This window comes from Mobula hypostoma, chromosome 9, assembly GCF_963921235.1.
Source record: "Mobula hypostoma chromosome 9, sMobHyp1.1, whole genome shotgun sequence".
Taxonomy (NCBI): Eukaryota; Metazoa; Chordata; class Chondrichthyes; order Myliobatiformes; family Myliobatidae; genus Mobula; species Mobula hypostoma.
In genome coordinates this window covers 100,544,230-100,559,310 of record NC_086105.1, presented here as the reverse complement: position 1 = coordinate 100,559,310, position 15,081 = coordinate 100,544,230, and the positions used below count along the sequence as shown (strand labels likewise).

At 37.0% G+C, this 15,081-nt stretch overlaps 1 protein-coding gene across 1 annotated transcript in view; it reads left to right on the top strand.

Annotated features, from left to right (window-relative positions):
* gid4 (GID complex subunit 4 homolog) overlaps nucleotides 1–14,304 on the top strand; it is a 42,010-nt gene extending 27,706 nt beyond the window's left edge. Inside the window, exons 5-6 of the mRNA XM_063057382.1 lie at nucleotides 5,500–5,630; nucleotides 12,072–14,304. Of these exons, the coding sequence (XP_062913452.1) occupies nucleotides 5,500–5,630; nucleotides 12,072–12,135 (195 nt within the window). The 3' untranslated portion in view covers nucleotides 12,136–14,304. The remainder of the gene's footprint in view (nucleotides 1–5,499; nucleotides 5,631–12,071) is intronic.
* The last annotated feature ends 777 nt before the right edge of the window (nucleotides 14,305–15,081 follow it).

The window sequence follows — 15,081 nt, the reverse complement described above, 5'->3', positions numbered from 1 at the left end:
CACCTGGAAGGACTATCTGGGACCCTGAATGGTGGTGAGGGAGGAAGCGTAGGGGCATGTGTAGCACTTGTTCCACTTACAAGGATAATTGCCGGGAGGGAGATCGATGAGAAGGGTTGGGGGGGATGAATGGAAAGCAGAAAGGTGGGGGACGGAAAGATGCTGCTTTCCGCAGGGATCGCTCCCTACGTGACTCCGTTCTCCATTCGTTCCCCCCCCCCCCGCATCCCTTCCCACCGATCTCCCTCCTGGCACTTAGCAAGTGCTACACCTGCACTTACACTTCCTCCCTCACCACCATTCAGGGCCCCAGATAGTCCTTCCAGGTGAGGCGACACTTCACCTGTTAGTCAGCTAGGGTGATATAGTGCGTCTGGTGCTCCCGGTGTGGCCTTCTATATATTGGTGAGACCCGACGCAGACTGGGAGATCATTTTGCTGAACACCTACGCTCTGTCCGCCACAGAAAGCAGGATCTCCCACTGGCCACATATTTTAATTCCATGTCCCATTCCCATTCTGATATGTCTATCCATGGCCTCCTCTACTGTGAAGATGAAGCCACACTCAGGTTGGAGGAACAACACCTTGTATTCCGTCTGGGCAGCCTCCAAACTGATGGCATGAACATTGACCTCTAACTTCTGTTAATGCCCCTCCTCCCCTTCTTACCCCATCCCTTATTTATTATTTTCCCCTTTTTTCCCCCTCTTTTTTTCTCCCTCTGTCCCTTTCACTATTACTCCATGCCTGCTCTCCATCTTCCTCTGGTGCTCCCCTCCCCCTTTCTTTCTCCCTAAGCCTCATGTCCCATGATGCTCTCCCTTCTCCAGCCTTGTATCCCTTTTACCAATCAACTTTACAGCTCTTAGATCCATCCCTCCCCCTCCCGTCTTCTCCTATCATTTCGGATCTCCCCTTCCCACTTTCAAATCTCTTACTATCTCTTCTTTCAGTTAGTCCTGACGAAGGGTCTCGGCCCGAAACGTTGACTGTACCTCTTCCTAAAGATGCTGCCTGGCCTGCTACATTCCACGAGCATTTTGTGTGTGTTGCTTGAATTTCCAGCATCTGCAGGTTTCCTCGTGTTTGTGTTACTGAATTTTGGAGGTTGGTATTCTTGTTCTGATGTTTGAAGTGAGAAGTGCTATTATCGACTGACATAGTGAAGAGTAGTCAAGTGAAGCCCTTTCTGACAGGACAGGAAAGGATGTTTCATCTACTTTTTATGACTGATAATCAAAATGCATGACTTTCTGCTAAATACAGAAGCCAAAAATAAGATTACTGTAGGGAAGCAAAGATTTATTGAATATATTTGTCAAAAATTGACTTGTCCTTCATTTCTGATCTTGTAATTGATTTTTTTCATTTGAAGTGCTGAGATATTAGCTGCTTCCCACATCTTGAAAACAGATCGTTTAACAGTGATGAAACACCTATCATTCTAATGCTTTCCCCTCAGTAATATTCCTTCAGTTACCTCTATTTAAAATTGGTAGTGTGATGTAAATTTAAAATCTTCATCAAATCACTTGAGGTATTCAGTGAATTTTGGTTCCTGCATGGGAAACTTGTTTAAAATTGATATTACAATTTGTCAATTTCTAATACTGAAATTTCTAGACTTTATACTTCAGTGGATCATTTGATTTGTAGTTACTTCGCAGATATTATAACCTATTCTCCCATAATAGTAAGATGCCCACATATTCAATTAAACTAGGGATATTTGGGAATGGGGTTTTCAGTTCACTAAATGGGAATCACTGCTCTTTTACGTCCAAGCTTCATGGGCATCACATTTTCTTTTAACTATGAATTAGTTTCCATCTTTTTGAGTAGTTTTCTATCAAGTTGCGGCTAAAAGAAGAAACTATAAACTTTTGGCAATTTATCAAACATTTCATCTTGTAAAGTTGCTGCCGGACACCCCATGTTCAAAGAATAGTAGTGAAAATGAAATCCTTTTGTGCATATGACCTTGCATTGGTAATGAAAACTTGTTTTTGAAACCTGGCTTAAGAGAGGTCTAACTCCTAGAGGATCCTCTTTCTTATCAGATTTTTATCATTGGAAATTTATCCAGGAGCACCTCAAAAATAGAAAGTGTAATTTCTAAATGCTTACAAGAAAAAGAAAACTTGCCTCTAAATAACACCTTTTATGTCCACAGCATATCCCAAAGCACTTCACAGCCTTTTGTAGTTGTATATAACAAGCAATTTGCACACAGCAAGATGCTTGTAATGATTTGATGATGGTGGATCTTGACTCGAGCACCAGAAGAACTTTGTTCTTCAAAAGGGAAGTGCTGGGTGTTTGCCTCTTCAGGTGGATGTGTATGATTCATCTAAAAGTTGGCACTTTATAAAATGAATTTTACTAAGGGCTTGATATATAAAGGGCTATAAATGAGAAGTATATAGTTGACCTGGAATGCATTTTAATTGCTTAGTAACTTTTTATTTTGACCACATTTTAATAACTCTGAACACAAAGTATTTTTAGCAAGGAATCACTTGTGTTGAAGGTCAGAAGTCTGCTTTTAGCCACTGTACTGTTTTTTTTTGCTTTCAGGGTGTGATGCTTTTTATGATGAAACCAAACTGATTTTGTTTCATCATCAATAAATCTGCATCCAAATAAATTTGGGTCCTACCACTTTCACTTGGGCCATATTTATTATTTGGACAATAGGACGGGAGGAGGGGAGTGAAAAGAGAGTGGAACAAGCTGGCATCCAGAGGCAAGGCATTTCTCAATTGGGAAGGAGGGAAAGTCCTCCAAAACCATTCTTTTGGGACAGAACTATCCCATGACTGCCACATGTGCACCAAGAAAAATAAACACTGGTGCAGAGGAACAGTGATTTTTTTTGTTTTTTCATCGCAACATAAACAGATTTAAATTTTCTCCGAACTGCCTGAAGCTGACAAGGATTTCCAAGATACTGAGCTCATTAATGTTTTGACTTCATCCTTCTGCAACTGCTCCATAAAAATCCTCCAACTCAAATACATTTCAACACCTCTTTTTAGTCCCGCCTACATCTGCTCCACGACGTGGATGCCATGCCTGCCTCTATCAACTGATGCACAGCAACTTCCCTCCATGATTGTGATCCCGAAACACAGGACCTCAAAGTATCTTCCGTGCGCAAGGGCTGCCAACACAGTAAGTGTACAAGTTAACAGTCTGTACTTATTGCCTTGAAACGCAAGTCACTCAGAGGGGAAAATTCTGTTTTATTCATGATGCTTTCTACCATTTGTCCAAAGTTCACTTTAATATGAGGACAGTGGACACATGAAACAGAACTTCTGAAGAACCTTTGAAAGTAGCACATCTGATACCTTTTGAGAAGGGGGGTTTGGGTTTAAGTTTTTTTAAATACGTATTTAGTTTTTTAAACAAATTGAGGCATGAACTTGTACCACTTTAAATTGGATAATAAATAGATGGTAGTGAGAGCAAGTCTATAATGGAATTAGCTTATAACTCAAGTTTTTGTCCTTGCCTTTCCTAGTCTTTTAGATAGCTTTATGGAGATTTCCCATTTTACATTTCTTTCCCTACAGAATAGACATGCTCTTTAGGAGGGCACACCAACAGCTTGGATCTCCTATGTAATGTTTTCCCAGTTCAAAAATAAACAGAACCACTTTGATACTGGTGACTTTGGTCTGAAATTTGACTTTCTTCACAACTGATTATTTCATTCCTTGTTAGCTGAGCAAGATAATTTAGTAGGATTTTATATATATTAAAAATTCTTCATTTTGTTTTCCAACAAAATTGTGATTACTACCCAAGTGCATAATAATGTGCAATATTTTACAGAACTAGTTTAAATTGAGATCATTTTATGAAAACTACTAATCTTGGGTATCTTGGCAAGTTATTAGAGCAGTTTCAAAGAAAGGACAGAAATGTGAGACTTCCTTAAAGCACTCCAAAAAGTTAGTGCATTAATTTCTGTATTCCCAGTTAATCTGAAAGTAGTTTTAAAATGCAAATTCTCCATTAACATGTATTCAACAGTTTTTTAAAAAAAAAAGTAAAATGTGAATTTAATGCCAAGATTAATTTTAATATTTGAATTGAGCAACTTTGACTTGAGAGCAGTGGGCTCCTAAATTGCTTCACTAACCTGACCAGGTGCATGAGGAAAACTAACTGATGTGATTGGCAATGTTAGTAGAATTTATTAAAACTTCTGATGGTGATATAAGCTGTGGAAATTGGAGGGAAGAATTTCAGCTGATGATGCAGCTCTGTCAATATTATGGGGTGAGATTTGGGGATATGGGGTCATTTATAATTACCAATCAATAAAAGCTAAAAACTAAATCAGTTGAAGTTGTGCAACTGCAAGAGAAGCCAAGATGTATAGGCTAGAATTTATGAAACACTTTTCACAATCTCAAAATCCTCAGACTGAAATGGCTTTTTAAATGCAGTTGCTGTTGCATCGTTGGTAAATGTGGAAATCAGTCTGTGCATATAAAAAGCAGTGTGGTTGAGGTACGTCTGTTCCTCGGCATACCCTGTGATACTGCACTAATCTGTCAGCATGTGTGATGTTTCTGGAGCAAGCATTAATTCATCTGTCTAACTTTGTGGCACAGTTGTTACAATAGAACTAAAGAGACTTTTTTAACAATCTACTACATGAACTGTTCATTTTTGTTTTTAAAAATGGGATTTGTGAAGTATTCTATTTCTTGTAAAGTGCTTTGGGATATCTTAAAGGTATGTTGGGATGCAAAAAAAGATTGACACCTTGAAAGGTTTGCTTTTAGCAAAGCTTTCACATTTTCCCTTTTTTCCCCACCTTGGACAAACGTAAGTTATAAACACTTCATAAAGTTGATTATTTTTTCATGCCTGCAGGTATGCTGAAAATATCCAGGTATTCAATCATCAATTAAAGTTGTATTCAGTTTACTTTCATTATCTAGAATATAATTGTGTTTTTGCACTCTTCAAGCATTTTGTCCCCTTTATATCTGATCGATTTGTCATCATTTTATCAAACTAAATCTTGTTTCTTGCAGGCTTTATCTCTTTCTTCTTTGTATCTTAGCTGTTCAAATGGGAAGAGTGATGTAATGTTTCCTCTCTGTTAAGCAATGTTTATTGTGTGAGGATATTCTGTACAATAGGATATTCTGTGCTAGTAACATTTCCTCATGGCGTACCTATGTAAGAAGCATACTGCTTTTCAGGTATTTTACTTGCAACATTCTAAGCAAGTGGCTCCATGTTATTCAGTTCTGCATTGTGTTCAAACAGTATTGTGCCTCTTTTTATAAACAAGCCTCTTTGGCTAATGCAGTTGTTTTGGTTTATTTATGTTGATTCTAATTACAAGATTCCCAATAGGTTTCATATATTTGGAACTAAATTTGGATTTAGTTTACAAAGTTTTTTTTTTAAGAGGTTACTTCTATAAATTGATTTAATTGTACCAAGTTTTTTTTTCTTTTCCAACAGGAACAATTTTTGGTCCCTGATCACACAATCAAAGACATCAGCGGTGCTTCCTTTGCAGGCTTTTATTACATTTGCTTCCAAAAATCCACAGCTTCAATAGAGGGCTATTACTATCACAGGAGTTCCGAATGGTGAGAGAAACTTGTAAACATTTCAATTTAAACAACTTTAATATTTTATTTCAGTTTGCAGAAATGATTGATATGATTCTTGATTACATGATAAAGCAAAATATTTCAGCTCCTTGGCCTGAATTATTTTGGATTATCTGTACCCAGTTTTATTTACTCCTTGAAGGAGAAAATTAAATTTTTCTGAAAATGCTTTGTCCTCGTTCTAATTTTAAAAGTATTCCCTCAGTAGAAATTGCCAACATGAAGAAATAATTTTCAACAGAGAAAATCTGTCATGGTATTTTTTCACTTTAAACATTTCAATTAACGTAACCATCTGTACCTTAAATATAATATTGAATGTTAATTCCAAATGCATTCCAGTCTCTTTGATTTGCTCTCTGTACTTGTCAACTATACTAAAAGAATTTGTAGGTGGATTCCTAAATGTTTATTCCTCTGCAGCATCACTTTTCAAAATAATTCTTTTTATCCAAAATGGGTGACTGCTGTTTTTGAATTCCAACTATTGTAGAATTATGGAAGGGGGAGATCATACTTCTCAGCCCATCGTGCTTACACAAAGAAGGTTGACACCATCCAGGAAAAAGCAGCTCACTTTATTTGATTCTTCACCATCCCATCAGGAGTACACTGTTGCAAATTCAGTTTTCCATTTACAAAATGCGTTGTTATTCCTAGGATATTCTGACACTTCTTACTAGCAAGAAGGTCAATGATATCAGATGGATGGGAAGTATGATCTCTTAAATGGTGTGTACTAATCTTGGAATTCCACACCATTAAGATTTGTAGAAATACACTCCACCAGAGATGCTATGAGATTGTTCACATGCCATAATTGAATACAAGAAGAAACTGTTCTTTGGAAGAGTGACTTGGATTAGTCGAAATGAATCATCTAATCTGTATCCTTGATGTTCCCATCCTACTATGTTACTCAATGTCACTTGTTAGTAGGAAAAATCAGTCCTCGATTTATAAATGATTTAGTATGTAGTGAAATAGAATAATATATGGGATAAGTCACTACCGAACACTAGATGTTACGTTCCTTTGATAGGGAATATCCTCATTACTCCAACTAACCTAGATGAATAATTGAACTGCATTTGCCAACCTGTTGTAAGGATGCCTCAAAAACCCCCTTCAAGTGTTTTGCTAACAATCCTATTATGCATTTCTGTGGATATTTCACATTATTAATTGGAATTTCCAGTTAGTATGGCAGGTTACTTTAAGAATGATTTTAGACCCCATGCAGTTGCAGGCTATGGCCAGGCAATGGTGCACAATAATTTTTTTACTAAACCATAAGGTTTTCAGATCATGCAAGATTTTATATGCTTTTAAATATACACATTATAAATTAACCACTCCGTTTTTATCCTTGCGTGGGCCCCAAAGTATTGGCTGACACTTCACCATTGCTTTCTACAGTAGCTCAATGGCTGCATTTACATTTTGTGGTGACATCCAGCTGGTGCCATTGCCTTGGGTGTTATGGAAGGCAGTCACCACAAATGAAGCTGAAGATAATGTCCCATCCACATTCTCTCACTGTTTTTGACGTGTTCTGTTAAACACCTCAGTGTTTAAAAGTAAAATTATTTTTTTAAAACTTATAACTTATTAAACTTTTAATCAAGGATATAAGACAGAAACTGAATGAAACAAAAACATGAAGATGAATATAAACTTTTAAACGAGAGGTGGTTACCCTTAACTGAATGGAGCCTCATTAGATGCTTGACGATGGCTAGATGCTAAGTATATCTATTCCCTTGACTCATTCTGTGCAACAGCTCAGACTCCATGATGACTCCAGTGATGGGGTGCAGTGTTAGATGGTTGTGCATATCTGACCTCCGGCCCATTCCTCGCTCAGACAACAGCATGTAGACATAAAATCTACATGTTTTAATATGTACTGTAGTTATAGAACTATTGACTAGCTGAACAGTATGTCCCAGCCCAGCATCTTCATCAGGGATGTAAACAGAAAAAGCACAAATCTAAAGGTATGGTGAGACACAGTGATGCTAGGCAGGTTCTTTTGCATTCACTCTGGTCTTATTATTTGCGATACCTGAGGGTGTCACTTCTTTTGCATGGTCTCAGTGGCATTCAAGTAGATGAGCTGGCTCAGAGGAAACTTATTACCAGATTAGGCATGTCACCATAAACTACTTTTTAAGTTAATTTTCTTGCAGGCATTTGCAGGAAAGAGGGGAGCCTCTGCAGCCTGAGTACTAGCCCAGGGCAGACACCCTTGCATTGCAGAAAATGGCACCACTTGTATTTATGTTGGTCTTGTTTCTATTTTCAACCCATTTATTGACTGGTTGACAGGCACTCTGTGCAGTTTTAACTGTTAATTAGATCATCCTTCGAGCAACCTACTTGGTCCTCTTTTAGGCCAATCTTTTCAGAATTCCTCTACCACTGATAAGGGGGAAAAGTGCATCATACTTATAGCGATCCAAAATTCAACTGCTTGTATCAAGCAAGAATAGCTTCTCAGTAGATAAGATGCCCAAAAATGAATTCATTAAAGCAGATGAAATCTTTCACACTTAACTTCGTCCCAGTAATTTCGCACAACCCTCAAATCTTTAAATTTCTCCTTTTTTTTTTCCAGTTCTTGCCTTGGTCACTCCAATATTGATAGTCTAAGGTGTCGAATCTGTCTATAAGGCTCTTCATTCTGTACATCTGTCTTTTTTTTTTAAGATACTCCTTAAAACTTTCTCTGACAAAGTTTTTGGATCTCAGCCCAGATACCTATGACTTGCTGTGATATTCCTTGGGGTGTTTTGCTATATTAAAAGATAATTATCTACAAATTTGTTTTCTGAAATGTATACAAAAATATTAGATCTTTCTTGGATTTGAGATGGATGGCTTCATATTTCCTTTCCTGAACTCCATTCTGATTCAATGCTTCCTACTTGTTACATTATTTTCATAGTATTCCATTCCAGTGAACACAAATTGCTGTCCCCTAACAATGTTATATGCAAATTTAATTTTTTCTTTATTCCTATTTGTAATGTATCAATGAACAAGATAAAAGCCTTGTCCACCACTTGTTACATCTTCCCCGTTGGAGACCATTCCTCTTGTCCTTTTCTTCCTCTAACCACTTTCTGTCCCCTGCAACTTAATTGCTTTTGATTTTTTGCTTATTTTATAATTTTTATTGTACATCTCTTAAATGCTTTCATAAAATCCATATACACAGTGCCACTTTATTAGGTACACTTGTACACCTTGTTAATGCAAATATCAACCAATCATGTAGCAGTACCTCAATGCGTAAAAGCATGCAGATGTGGTCAAGTGGTTCAGTTGTTCAGACCTAACATCAGAACATGGAAGAAATGTAATCTAAGTGACTGATCATGGAATGATTGTTGGTGCCAGAAGGGGTGGTTTGAATATCTCAGAAACTACTAATCTGTAGACTATGTCGGCCTCCTGAGTAAATACAGATGCAAAAAATCCATTTACGTCCTCCATTTTTGGTTCCATGCATGGATTACAATTCTTATCTTCTTGAGGACCAATTTTGTCGCTTGCAATCCTTTTGCTCTTAACATATCTGTAGAGTCTCTTAGGATTTTCCTTCGCCTTGCCTGCTTATGACTGATGAAGGGTTTAGGCCTGAAACGTCAACTTTTCCATTGTTGCTGCCTGGCCTGCTGAGTTCCTCCAGCATTTTGTGTGTGTTATCTTTGCCTTTTATTCTGATACATACAAGCTTTGTACTCTAAAAATTTCACTTTTGAAGGCATACCACTTATCAAGTACACCTTTGCCAGAAAACAGCCTGTCCCAATCACACTTGCCAGATCCTTTCTGAAACCATCAAAATCAGCCTTTCTCCAATTTATAAACCCCATTTCCAAAAAAGTTGGGATATTTTCCAAAATGCAATAAAAACAAAAATCTGTGATATGTTAATTCATGTGAACCTTTATTTAACTGACAAAAGTACAAAGAAAAGATTTTCAATAGTTTTACTGACCAACTTAATTGTATTTTGTAAATATACACAAATTTAGAATTTGATGGCTGCAACACACTCAACAAAAGTTGAGACAGTTAAAATAAGATTGAAAAGTGCACAGAATATTCAAGTATCAGTTCAAAAGGAACGCTTCTCAACGTAAGATTGCAGAGAATTTAGGTCTTTCAACATCTACTGTACATAATATTGTGAAAAGATTCAGAGAATTCAAAGACATCTCAGTGCGTAAAGGGCAAGGTCGGAAACCACTGTTGAATGAGCGTGATCTTCAAGCCCTCCGGCGGCACTGCCTAAGAAACCGTCATGCTACTGTGACAATTATAGCCACCTGGGCTCGGGAGTACTTTGGAAAACCATTGTCACTCAATACAGTCCATCGCTGCATCCAGAAATGCAACTTGAAACTGTATTACGCAAGGAGGAAGCCATACATCAACTCTATGCAGAAACGCCGGTGAGTTCTCTGGGCCCCAGCTCATCTCAGATGGACCGAAAGACTGTGGAACCGTGTGCTGTGGTCAGATGAGTCCACGTTTCAGCTAGTTTTCGGAAAAAACGGGCGTCGAGTTCTCCGTGCCAAAGATGAAAACGACCATCCAGATTGTTATCAATGAAAGGTGCAAAAGCCAGCATCTGTGATGGTATGGGGGTGCATCAGTGCCCACGGCATGGGTGAGTTGCATGTATGTGAAGGTACCATTGACTCTGAGGCGAATATTAGGATTTTAGAGAGACATATGTTGCCATCAAGACAACGTCTCTTCCCGGGACGTCCATGCTTATTTCAGCAGGACAATGCCAGACCACCTTCTGCACGGGCTACAACAGCGTGGCTTTGTGGACACAAGAGTGCCTGTGCTTGACTGGCCTGCTGCCAGTCCAGATCTATCTCCTATTGAAAATGTATGGCGCATCATGAAGAGGAGAATCAGACAACGGAGACAACGGAGACCACGGACTGTTGAGCAGCTGAAGTCTTATTTCAAGCAAGAATGGACAAAATTTCCAATTGCAAATCTACTACAATTAGTATCCTCAGTCCCAAAACGATTAAAAAGTGTTATTAAAAGGAAAGGTGATGTAATACAATGGTAAACATGCCTCTGTCCCAACTTTTGTTGAGTGTGTTGCAGCCATCAAATTTTAAATTTGTATATGTTTACAAAATACAATTAAGTTGGTCAGTTAAATAAAGGTTCACGTGAATTAACATATCACAGATTTTTGTTTTTATTGCATTTTAGAAAATATCCCAACTTTTCTGGAAATGGGGTTTGTAGAATCTCAATCATGGACCAGATGTATCTTTTCCCATATTTACTATGAAACCAATGTGTTAGATGATCACTAGATCAAAGTGTTCCCCTACACAAACTTCCATCACCTGTTCTGTCATTCCCTAATAAGAGATCAAGTATCGGACGCTCTCTCATTGGATTTTCTATGTACTGATTAAGGAAACTTTTCTGAACGTGTTTGACAAACTCTCTCCCATGTAGTCCTTTTACAGTATGTGAGTCCCAGTCAACATGTGGAAAGTTAAAATCACCTATAGTAGCTACCTTGCGTTTCTTGCAACAGTCTGCAATCTCTCTACAAATTTGTTCCTCTGTGTCCTGTGGACTGTTGGGTGGTCTATAATATAGCCCCCTTAATGTAATCATACCTTTCTTATTCCTCAGTTCCACCCATACTGCCCCACTGGATGAGTTCTCTGGTCTTTCCTGACTGAGCACTTTCATGATATTTTCCCTGACTAATAATGACACCCCTCCTCCTTTAATCCCTCCTGCTCTGTCACATCTAAAACAACAAAACCCCAGAATATTGAGCTTCCAGTCCTATCCCTCCTGCAACCAAGTCTCACTAATGGCTACAATATTGTAATTCCATATGATGTAATTTGTGTGATGACATGTATATATTGTTTCATATATGTATTACTTAAACATGCCATGAACTATTTCACTGCAAATTTATTGGTAAAAATGAAATATTAAAGTGAGAAGTAACATTAGTTGTATGAACTATATGACAAAATGCAAGTAATCACCCTAAATGTCTGAGAAGCTGAACATTAAATTATACACTTTTTCTCAATTTCTGCCCCTGTATGTGGTGAAGACATTAAATGTAATTACACTGCTGATCCTTTATCCATGTGGGACTATGCAAGCATTTAGATCCCACAATTAGTAGTTAACTAGGAGAGAAAATGTCTGTTATGTTTTCTACTGATCCAACCTAATTTCAGACATTAAAATTTTCAGTCAGGCTTGCAAGATGGTAAGCATGGGCCCCAGCTGATAGTTTTCCCTCTTATTCCTCCACACAATTTTTTTTTAATTGTATATCTATAGGTTTGAATCTTAATTTTTGATTGAATTATTGCTTTTGTTTAACAGGTATCAGTCTTTAAATCTGACACATGTCCCTGAACACAGCACTCCGATCTATGAGTTCCGGTGACATTCATCAATGCAATCTGCCTCAGACATTTGAAGGAAGAGAGTTGACAAACAGTGGAGCTGTTGAGAGAGTAGAGAGAGAAAAGTGTTCTGTAACAATGAGAACAATTGTTTCTCTGCTGCTGACAGACCGATCACAACATGATGAGGAGCTCGAGCATCAATAATCCAATCGAAGTGCATGACTGTTGGAGCTTGTGTTCACCAAGCAAAAGAAAACTCCATTTTAATCTCATTTTTAATGATAATTTAAATGGCACTTACAGATTTTCAATTTAGATCTCTGATTTATAAAGTTCTTCTTGTATTTCTAACTTGTTGTACATGAACTGGCAATGAGCCAGTAGTGTGAGAGCTGTGTGCTATTGTGCTTTCGTTTCTTCCCTTTTTTTTTGCTGATGCTATTTTTATACATTGCTAATCAAGCTTGAACTCTTTAGATGGCAGTGGTCCTTTTTATCTATGCTGCTGGTGCTGTTGCACATGTTCTGTATTAGGGTTTTTATGGGAGAACAGAAGTGGCCTTATCTTAACAGAGCAATTGTTTAGATACCACAAAACAGTATCGGAGGGAGAAGTAAAGTTTAAAATAAAATGCTCCATTGAATTAAAAAAAACTGATCTTTGTAAGACTCAAGTTGTATAGAGCATTTTGAAATGACATGCCTGGCAGTGTTAGTAAGGCCTTTGACCTAACCAAGCAGTTATAAAGAATAAATCAAACCTTTTGAAAGCAGTTGCCAGGCTATAGCTTTGTAATTTCCAGTTAACACATGCTGTGTGTGGAGTTTGAGGTTTTTTTTTGTGAATGTATCTGGGGTGTGTGTTGTTGGTGCTATCTCAGCTGTTCAGAAGGATATTGTGTGCCTTTAATGATAATACACAAGGAATTACAGAAATATTCAATTTACAATACATCAGTAGGAAATTCCATGCACAGTATATTGCTCATTTTGAGGTTGTGGTTACAGGCTATCATGACTCCCTCCAAGGAAAGCCTTTGCGCAAACCCTTTTGGGGGAAAGTATTGGATCAAGAGTTTTAACATTAAGTATACATAAAGTCAGAACAAATCCACTGTTAATCTGACTATGGGTCAAACTAGCGAGATGCTGGTGGATGTTGCACTTGAATAGTGGATATGGGAGAAAGAAGATTTTCCAAATTGTACAGCCTATTTAATTTAAAAAAAAAATAAATGTTTTAACAAAATTGGTGCAAGATTTTTTTTCCAGGTAGTCGTATTTTCATGACAAAATGTAAGATGTTAACTTTCTCTGACACATTGAGAAACCCCACTGCGCCTTTATGAAATTCTAAATATAGCACCATATTATATCTAAATCTAATAGCTATAATTGGATTTCATTGAACAAGATGGCAATAGTTACAATTTTGTAGTCAGCAATTCATCTGATTTAATGGATGTTTTAACATTCAAAATGATATTTGAGGTGGCATCTGTTGTGTAAGATTTTAAAAAATGTAGCTATCTCAATCCAGTGATATCAGAGAAATATAGTGCCATCATTTTTACTGTGTATTTTGCACCAGCTTTTTTGTCCATTCATTAATTTGTTAAATCTTGATAAATGCTTTACCGATTTGCCAAGAGAGATGATAATGTGTGTACATGTGTTTGTTTGAGAGTAAATAGAAAGAGGAATATTATCTACAGATCAAGATTATGTTTGGATTAAGGAGGTAGCAAAGCTTCTCCTGAAATATCCATATGGACTTTAATTTTTGAACCCTAATCTGAAAGTGAGGGCAGTGTTTTGCTTTATACCATCCCAATACTTTTGAAAAATAGGATTATTTCATTTCACATAATTCAAGACTTCCTTTTTGAATTTTGAATATTTTGAAAATCTAAAACTGAAAATCCATTTTTTTATTTAAAAATGAAGAGTTGTGCAAGTGCAAGGCAGGAATGCTGATTAGAGTGAAGCATCCCTTGTACATTGAGTCTGATATGTTGATACTTGACAGTGACTAATTGGTTTGAAAGTGAGTTGATTTTATTGTATAAATCAGAGCATGGGAATGAGTGTTTTATTACATTACACTGTTCATGAGACACCGGGAGCTTTAAGTTGCTGATCTGTGGTGATATTAATGAGGATACCACAGCCAATAAAGATCCTGTGAAATATTTCATGGAGTTTGTATTTTGTTTGTGAGATGGTATCGAGTGTTGTTCTATTATTGCTTCCTTTTCATTTGTGTAAATAGAGTATACTATCAGCACAAAGAAAATTGAAAAGGAAAGATTGGTTGCTGAAAATCTGCAATAAAAGCATAATGCTGGAAATACTCAGCAGTTCAGACATTTTTAGAGGAAAGAGGAAAAAGCAAGTTAACTTTTCTGATGGATGACCTTTCATTTGAAGGAAACTTTTTGCAAAAAGGTCAAATTGAACTATTCCCTACTTCACATATGCAATCTCACCTGGAAGTTTTTGTGGTTATATATTTCTAATTGTGGGAAAATATACTATTCCTTTTTTAACAACTACATGGCAGTATACTAAATTTACCTGGAGAAAATTATTCTTAATCAGAATCAGATATATTATCACCGGCATGTGATGCTTAGCAGCAGCAGTTCAATGCAATCATAATATAGAAGAGAAAAATAATAATTAATAAACAAGTAAATCAATTACAGCATATGTATATTGAGTAGATTCTTTTTTATATATAATCTTTATTAAATTTTCAAAAAGAATACATGAAAAGATAAAATCTACCCACCCCCCCTCCCCTTAACCCTCCCCCCCCATATATATAGTCCTACCTAAAAGAAAGAAAGAGGGGAAAAAAAAGAGCCACCTGGGTATTGGAAGGTTTCCACATGCTCCATGGGATTCAAAATAAATTTGGTATAATTATTCGTTACTTTCCCCAAGTAACCAAATTCTTTGTCGGAGCACTTAAATATGAC